The sequence below is a fragment of the Anarrhichthys ocellatus genome, unplaced genomic scaffold (assembly GCF_004355925.1).
Source record: "Anarrhichthys ocellatus isolate YVR2014 unplaced genomic scaffold, GSC_Weel_1.0 scaffold72, whole genome shotgun sequence".
NCBI classification, from domain to species: domain Eukaryota; kingdom Metazoa; phylum Chordata; class Actinopteri; order Perciformes; family Anarhichadidae; genus Anarrhichthys; species Anarrhichthys ocellatus.
The window spans coordinates 161,826-171,223 of record NW_022280102.1 but is presented as its reverse complement, the minus strand read 5'-3'; the positions used below and the strand labels follow the sequence as shown (position 1 = coordinate 171,223).

Here is a 9,398-nt window from a genome sequence, read left to right as displayed (position 1 = left end):
TGCATGTAAACTGAGAGAGACTTACTCAATGACGGGGGCTATATACAATTCACTCCAACATTAGCTAATAGTTCAGATCAGTAAATTTCTCAGGTCATGTCGCACCTGACATCCCAGTGCTCCCACTGCAATCCTCCCTCCTTTAAAACAGTTTGCTCAATATACCGGTCTAAGACATGCATATGCAGAACAGAATTAAAGGTAAAACAAATCAACAGAGTTCCCCTTAAACACATTTCCACAGCAAGGTGTTATCATAAGCAGTGAAACCTGTCGGTTTAGTATTAAGTAACCAACACATTTTGTGTGCCACGCCATATGGGACATTATGTCTGACAATATGACTAGAAATATAAAAGAACGTCATTATGAAGTTGAGTTTGTACCCTAGTTTGTTGCAAGTTTGTGTACACCATAAAGTATCCAGTTTCAACTTTTCTTAGAATTCAAGAGCTCATTTCAGGATTTTCTTTTCTTTGATTTGCACCTATGTTATTGATCCTTGGATGCTGAATGTGTTTGCAGTTGGAAGAGCTCATTGACTGATTTCTATGGATGCTGGGAGGATATTCTCAGGTCAGCTTGTGTGTGCTGTTTGACTGTATGACTTGTATCTGACTCATACGGTGTGCACTGTATGAAACGCAAATAGGTAAAACAACTATAATATATGGTATTTTATTTCAATTAAGAAATTGACAAGCACTCATCAATCAACATATTAAAACGTTTGTGCCATCTGTTCAAACTCACACGACGGCTCCTTAAAATAAATACTTTTAAGAGGAAATAATACAGACAGAATATGTGAGGCTCAAACCACAAGTACAAACAAATTATCCAAATGTCGAAAGAGACGAAAGGGTCTGAAAATTCCCAAAGTCAACCCCGACTCTCCAAACGAAAAGTGTTTGTATAAAACAGCTAAGTGTTTTTAAAAATACAGAATCTTACAAAAAAGTTTTCATCTTCTCACCTCTTTAAATCACTGTAAAATATCAGCTGGCATTATGACAAGAAATCAGGAGTTTTTTTCATGTATAATAATAAAAAGACAGAATGTGCTTCTGCATTTTTCACATTAGTATTCACATAAGTCATGAGTGTACTGTATCATAAAGGTCCTCCACCCCTCTGATGGTGCTGTGATGGAGACAGGTGCATCGCACATCCCTCCAGCCGCTCCCCGTCACAACATTGTGTGCCGAGCTGAAGATAGACACCGGTGACCATGGTAACAACAAAAGGTGTAGTCAGTCCCGAGACACCCACTTATTTGCAGACACCGTGTCATTAACCATCTTTTCAAACAGTACCCTAAACATGCCGAGGCTATGTAAAACAGTACACTTCACAGCCAAGTGTTCATGTCTTTATAGGTTATTACCAACAGCATTCACATTTTCTGTATATAAAAAAAAACAACAACGACGAAAAAAACAAAACATACTTTTTGACAATTTGTCAACTTTCAAACGGTCCAAAAAAAGAGACAAAATAGCCATCAACGGGAGAGGACTTCAAGAATACAGGTTACAGTACAAAAATGTGGTCCAGGTGGTAGCACATGAAGCATGCATGTGTTTATGTTGCCCTGTTCACCCCTAAAACCCTCATGCGAAGACATACTGTATAAAAAGGCCACATGGCTTTTTCTTCACTTTTAAATGCACGTGTCCAACAACTGGCCTCTTTGTCTGCTCTGCTCATCTTAAGACCGACGAAAGGTGCTTTGTTCCCGTATTGGTGGACTCCGCAATAGACATGGAGCCTCGTAGAGTCACTATGAAGTTTGGTACATGAACATGCTCCTGAAGCCATTTACGACTGGCTCGCACTACTGACAAACAAAAGTCACAGACAGTTACTGTGATGGGAGCAGTTCACGAGAGGAGACAGATATGTAGCTTCAATGTTGTCAGGTAGAAAACGTGTCCACTTAAAAAAAGAAAAACAAATTGCTTGGTTGATCTTGACAGTTTCCTTTTTATTTTTTAAAAGCCCCAAACTTGTAGGACATTCTCAGTATTATGAGAGGCATGTTTAATTATGGTTTAAGGAATAGTTTGACATTTTGGTAAATTAGTTTATTTGTTGTTTTTGCTGTGTTAGATGATCGATACCACTTTCAAATCTTTCCACAGCAGCCAGTTAGCTTAGCCTAGCATCACTATGATCAGGAGGAAACAGCTAGTCTGGCTCTGACCAAAAATGTTTGTAAGGATTCAACAAATGAGACTTAAAGTGGCTTTAATGAGTGAGCTTTACAGGTGCTGGTAGGTGGATTTTGTTACCTTTGGACAGAGCCAGGCTAGCCGTTTCCCCCCGTTTGTAGTATTTATGCTAAGCTAAGCTACTTGGCGGTTGGTCGTACAGACATGAGAGTGGTATTCATCTTTTCATTTAACAGAATCAAAATGTAATACTAAAATAATTAATTAAAACATGAAAATTACCAAGATTGAAGCTGCAAGTTTCTCACTTGAAAACATCGATTTGATGCGTGTGTGCACACAAACCTCGAGCAGTTTCTTACCAAGGGCTCTGTGTTTGTTAACGGATCAGTGGGAGTATACTGTATGAGCATGTAAACAAAAGGCCGTTGGGCTTGAGCTCGAGTCTGCTGAGCTCCCTCTTCTTTAGATCACCCCAACAGGACGTGCCTAACCAGAGTCTAACTTTCTTTCTTCTCTAAGTGCAGAGGCTTAGTGAAGCCCTTCACCCCCTTTTTTTCATTTCTTCAACATTTGTACTGCGGAAATAACAACAAAAATATAACTTAAGATAATCTCTCTAGGCACTGTTTGATTTCCAAGGCTTTTTGTTGTAGACTGTGATAAAAGGTCAGCAAACAGATAAAAAAAAAAAACAGTAAAAAGAAACACCAGAGAGTGATGGTTCTGCCGACCAAACACTTTCTCCTCTGTGATGTATCAACGTCCTCCGAGTCAGCTCACGCAGCCAAACAGACTCGCTCTGTGGTGGAGAGGCTGTAAGGGCAGAAAGTATCTAAAGGGTAAGTGTGTAGAAGTTTCAAGGTTAAGTGTCAGTTCCAGTCTTTAACCTGTGCTTCTCCTTCGTAAAAAAAAAAAAAATGAAACAAAAGTCAGATGTTAAGCCATAATCTTCTGGGGAATCTCTATAGAAGCTTTGACGAAGATGCAGTTGTCTCGGACGTAGTTCCTCTTCTTGATCTCGTCGTGAGAGATGAACTTGGGGTAGCCGAAACCCAGGGTGCTCTCGTCCAGCGAGTTGCGGCTGCTGCTGGGCTTCTGGAAGTTCTTCCAGTTAGGGTCGGGGTTGAAGGTCTCCGTGATGTGCTGGGGTTTGGAAAGCGACGGGTCGCTCTGGTCCATGATGGAGAAAGTCACCTTGTAGGAAAAGGGCCACTCCAGCAAGCTGTCGTACTCTCCGGGTAACACGCGGATGTAGACGGAGAGGTGGGAGCCCTCGCCGCTGCCGTTACCGTTCAGGAAGGCCGACACCTGCAGCTTGTAGCCGTAGCGGTGAGTGTAGAAAGGCGGGCTGAAGAACTCGTGATTGCTTCTGAGTTTGGCCTCCTGGAGTTTGCGCGAGTAGTCGCTGAGCTTCCAGATGAGAACGCCGTCGTGACTGACGGACAACTCCTCCATCTCCCTCCGAAGCTCCAGGATCTCCTGCCGCTGACGCCCCACCAGGTTACACATCATAGTCAAGTGAGACTTGGTGGTGTCTTCCAGGTGACGACTGATAGCCAGTTTGGGGCACTGCCAAAGAGATGAATTATTAAAAAGCTGCTGCACAGTGAGAAAGAGAGGAGATGCATAACACATACAGAGGTTTTTATACAAGAAAATAGAATAAAGAATTTAGCCGTATTTTTTTTTTGTGTGTGTGTTACAGTGCCAGGTTTCAATATAGGATGATGAGATAAAAGCAACACCCGTGCAACATCAGTTTCATCCTCATATGCACAAATAATCTGGTGAAGACTGATGAAAAAGGATTGCTGATGAATCTCATTATTTTTAGCTCAGCACCTTTATGTTTGCATTTGGGCATAGAGTAAAGTCCTGCTCCTTTTTTTGTAGCAGTGTAAATGATATGACGTGTGTGACTTTTGATTTGACTGAACTTTGAGATGAAGGGGTGTGACGTTTGTGGCAAATTTTGATGGATTTTTTTTATTTTACAGCAAATGTGGATGCTGTTCGTATATGTTCAGTTCAGTGTGCGTTATCTGAATCATGTATTTTTTTACATCCATGAACAGTCACAGATAGACAAAGATATGGATAATGTGATTATTAGATTTAATATTCACTCTACTGCTGTGGAGACGTGTTTTTGCTTTCTGTCTATAAATGCTGTACATCAAGTTTTCCACAGAGTATGCGGAGCGAGTATGACGCTCATCTACAGCTCTTCCTCGAGCGTTTCCACATTTTGTCAAATTGATGTCAGTTTCAAAAATAGACTATAGAATATAGTGTTGCTCTCATTAAAAGAGAGCCTACAGGCACAGTGCTGTATGTTCGAAAAGAGAAAAAGCATTACTTTGGAAACACTGAGCAATGATTTGAAGGAAATATAATGGAAAAGACGCATGTAAACAACAAAGACAAACAAGCTTGGGAGTTGATTAACAGTAATAGTGTTAACAGAGCGAGGGAATGATCTTTTAAGGTTAAATGATGCAGGTCAGTCTTACCCTGTGCTTGCAGCCGGCGTCTTTGAAGGGGCAGAGAACGAGCGCGCTGCCGCAGTTGTCCTTCACATGGTTAGCCAGATCCTCTCGGGCGATGTTGGGTGTGCCGCACTGGTTTGGGCACTGGACAGGAAACCGAGGGCAGTGGTACTGGTGGTTCTGCAGAGGAGTCAATGATAGTGTTAATGGGTGCACTGCTGACCTACAGCATGAGTGATAAGAACACATGCTGCACGGTGGGGTTGCAGGTTAATGGTTGCACAAGGGAAAAAGGTCCTTAAAAGTAAAACAAAAAATACATGTGGTATTAAAAATGAGGCTGCAAAAATAGACCAGACAAGAAAGAAAACAACTGATCGTGCAGCCGCACGATCAGTTGTTTTCTGAAGCCGCAGAAACGATTGGGACCATTCTGTCAATAACATGTACAAATCTGGCAACTGGTAATTTGACAATTAATTGTCTATTGGTTATTGCTTTTCCTTTTCTTAACTTACAGTAAACTGAATATATTTGTGTTTATAGATTTTTCGCCGGACAAAAGAGGTAATTTGGTCACCCTGTTGTCAAGGACATTTTGTCTTTCTTCTGATGTTTTACAGAAAAAAATATTAATAATAAAAATAATCTGCAGATTGGTCAGTAATGAAATCACATTAGTTTAACTAATTAGTTTTAATTTCATTATCTTTTATCCTTTTCTTGATTAATTAAATATTCATATAAACGATAAAGAGTCAGAAAAAAAGTAAAAAATGTGCAACTTGTTTTGTACGTCCAACAGTCCATAACCCAAAGGTATTCAATTTACAATTATATAACACAGAGAAAAGCTGAATATCTTATAATTACTATTATATTTTTTTGAAAAATTGCTTAAACGATTATTCAGTCGTAGACAATCAACTAATTGGTGCAGCTCTAGATACAAATAATCACGAGTTGCTGCCTGCAGACTAACTAAAAGGAACATGATTGTTTATTTTCCATCCTGCAAGGTAACATTAGTATATCATACCTCTATAAAATCAAAAATATATCAGGAGGCAAAAGGCCCTCAGACTCAAATTATGTTGAAATTAAATGAAAAAAATATAAAAATAAACATCGTAAACGAATTGTGAAACACTTTGTCTAAGATCGGGTTATTACATCTTGGCCCCAAAGGTGGGGGAGGGGAGAGTGACACTGGCTGCTCAGCTTCTGGCTAGATGTGCACAGAGGCAGGCGCTTCAAAACAGCAGCTCACACTAACATCCAGCTGCCACAGGGCAGAGACACCATGAACCACAGAGAGCCTTCTCTGGGCCATCCTGAGGCTGGAAACCCTCCAAGAGCCACATGCAGTACGGATGACAGGTACGACGATACTGACAGGAGTCCCATTTTGAGAAAGACTGACTCAGTCATGCCCAATATAACAAAGTTATTTCACTGAAAAAAAAAAGATACAGGTGGTAAACTTTGTGTGAAACTGACCTGGATTGTGTCGAAGACAAACTCCTTGCCGCAGTACTTGCAGGGCTGTGTGCGTTTGGGACACTCGGCCAAGCCGTGTTGGGACAGCAGACGACGCATCATCCGAGCTCCACACTTGTTCTCACAGTAAACACTCTCCTGAGGACACACACCCTGGTGGTTCTGGGATTGAGAGGACACACGTGATTACAATTTAAAGCAGGGTTATAAAGTCAACACATGTAATACTGTAGATAAAGTAGGTGTTACTGTTTATCAAATGCTGTTTATATACTGCAGTTATTATAGCTCAAAACTGCGTTTTAATGAAGAAAATATATATAATTCCTCTGAAAGCATTGAGGCTGTTATGCATTATGCAATAACCTAAATGTATCAAATTTACAACATTTTGAAACTTTTACAAAATCAAATTTACTCTGATGTCTCTGATTGATTCTGATTAAATGTATTGATCGATCCAGACAAAAATAACAAGTAAGTCAAGGAAATGTCATGTACAAGTATTTTCAAAATACTATAATCAGACACTATTTTGATTATAGATGAATCATATAAGTATTTTTTTCTTGCCTAACTATCAACCATTCTGCGGTTGTAGTGTCTAGTATGAGAGGATCTGCTGCTTTTCTCTTGTTTTATATCACTGAATTGAATATCTTTGGGTCATCTCGGACCCTGGGAAATATGAATGAATCTCACTATTTTTGTCATCTCATAGACTAAACAAACCATCTATCAATTGAAAAATAATCCGCGGATGAATGATCAATGAAAGGTTTTGAATAACACACAGTTGTAAACATGAGTGAGTAATTCCAATGTGAGAGCCAAACGGTGGATGAATGCCACTGCAACTGTGTGCAGAGGGGCGACCATGTGGGCCGGAGTAAACGGAGGAAGGGCGGTGGAAATGACAGAGGTGTTAGTGACGAGACTCTGAGGCACTTCAGCCGGGGAAAACACATTCAGCATGAGAGACCCACTCAAAAGGTTCTTTCCTTTTGCCAACGCACGTGTTATTTCAACAGAGACTAACACACGTGCATTAGTCTCTCCTGCTGCTTTTCACAAAGACGTCTTTCATATACTGTAGGCATGGAAATTACATGGTGTCACTCTGGGTTGTTTACATAAAGCTCCCGCTGAGTTGTAACAGGAAAGAAATATAATAAAAACAGGTTTGGTGTCGGTGTTTACCTCGTAAGCTTCACCGGTAAACTCGCTGCCACAAAACTCGCACTTGACCTTGCGCTTGGGGCAGTCGTGCTGCAGGTGGTCGGGCAAGTCGCGGCGCGTCAGCTTGACGGAGCAGCGGTTGGGGCAGGGTATCACATTGAAGGCGCAGGTGGTGAAGTGGCCCTGAGGGAGACACACACACACACAAACAGACGCATGTTAGGAAATACACAAGTCACAGTGTTTGATAAGGCAGCAGATTAAAACAAAAAAAAAAAAACGGAAGATGGAGGAGAGACAGATGAGAGGTTATCAAAGCTTCTCACCTGCAGCTGCTTCATCTGGCCGGTCCAGCGGCAGCCCTCCTCACTGTGGATGCAGCGGATGGGCAATGCCAGGATCTGTTGCTCCAGCTCTGGGTCCGGGTAGATCTGGAGAAGATGAGCAAGACGAGGTCAGTGTAGCAGTGGCAGGAGCTGACCAGGTCATGTTGGAAGACTGTAATATACCACTTTCATAAAGGGTATACCATGGGGTGAAACTGCATTTAACCAATAACGCATGTAAAACCAACCGAACTAGCAACAAAATGCAAATTTATGAAGCTGAAAACAGGGCTTTTAATGGATGATAAGCTGATATTTTGCCACGTTGAGAGGCAATCAAAATATATAATATGTATCTTGCACTTTTAAACAAACAAGATAAATTGTGCAAGTATGTCACCCTAACCCTGTTTCAAGTCTTTATGCTAAGCTAGGCTAAACAAATCCTCCAACACTCCAGGTTAATGAACACAGTTGAGATTGGTATTGACTGGTGTCTCTCGGAAAGACAGATAAGACTGAACTTTATTTATCTCGAGGGAAATCATTGTGCGGCAGTCACAGTACAAAGTTGTGCACATAGAAAATATCAATGAGGTGCAAATTCATAACATACTCAATACCAACTATATTAACAGCATGTTGGTTTCTACACTATATCATACGAGACTGAATGTTGAGCTACAGACACACACATTGGAAAATTAAACTGTTGAGATTGAGTTAGCAAACTGCAGCAGTGAGTCGACCCGGCCGCTGCAGTGATAATGAGTTAGTATATGGGTTTATGGGACCTTTGAGAGAGACAGGGAGCATAGGAAAAGATTTATTTTCCACAGTCACTGAGCGATGAGGATGAGTCAGTTTTCAGCCCAAACACCCCAAATCCTCCCCTACAGTACGCTGTCCTGGGGATTTACAGCTCTGCTCTGCATCTCCATCCCCCCCCATGCTGTCACACGAGCAGAGGACTGGTCAAACAAGACAAGCCACTTCCTCAAAATGCCACAACAGCCCTCGAAACAAACAACAGCTCAGTAACAGCCCGACTGCGCTCACGTGCCTCTGCACGAAACCTGGCAGCCATCGCCTTGAAATTTAAATTTTATTTGGAAAATAATGTACAATAAAACAATTAACTCACTCATTGTTTAGCTGCTATGTTAGGGGATATATGCCTTTGCCAAAAAAATTATCATTTAAAACTGTTAAATATGATCTACAGACATAGATATATCTAACATTAAAACAGATGCTTGACTAGCGGCGTTTTTACAGTAGAGGCAGACGTTTTTGAGGACAGAGGACTCCTTTCAATCGATGCCAAAAGCTGCTCAGACACAGGGATGATCATAAACTGTTTGTTGGGTTTTAAGTCTCTCATGCGTAGTTCAGAATTAAGCTCTTGTCCTTTTGTTTCACTCTCTCACTTTACAACGGGGATATCACCTGTGAGGGAGCCACCCTCCGCCCCCCGAATACAGTTATTCACTATCTGTGTTCCCCCTCTGGCACAGTTTGATTAACGCCTTTAAAAAACAAAGAGTTCAGTTGAAATTTAGTTACAATTTTCTTTTCTTCTGGGAGAGATTTATTTTAGGGGAAAAACTTAAAGGTTGGATCAACTGAACGTACTTCTTTCCCACTGTAATGTGACTCTTTTTTTTTTTTTGCCATGCTGACTGCATGCACACACACACACACACACACACACACACACACACACA

At 41.1% G+C, this 9,398-nt stretch overlaps 1 protein-coding gene across 1 annotated transcript in view; it reads right to left on the bottom strand.

Annotated features, from left to right (window-relative positions):
- Positions 1 to 2,380: 2,380 nt before the first annotated feature.
- The window catches only part of traf4a (tnf receptor-associated factor 4a), a 32,953-nt gene continuing 25,935 nt past the window's right edge, over positions 2,381 to 9,398 (bottom strand). Inside the window, exons 3-7 of the mRNA XM_031873529.1 lie at positions 7,672 to 7,776; positions 7,367 to 7,528; positions 6,167 to 6,328; positions 4,691 to 4,846; positions 2,381 to 3,746 (exon numbers count right to left, since the gene is read on the bottom strand). Coding sequence (XP_031729389.1) covers positions 3,114 to 3,746; positions 4,691 to 4,846; positions 6,167 to 6,328; positions 7,367 to 7,528; positions 7,672 to 7,776 — 1,218 coding nt within the window. The 3' untranslated portion in view covers positions 2,381 to 3,113. The remainder of the gene's footprint in view (positions 3,747 to 4,690; positions 4,847 to 6,166; positions 6,329 to 7,366; positions 7,529 to 7,671; positions 7,777 to 9,398) is intronic.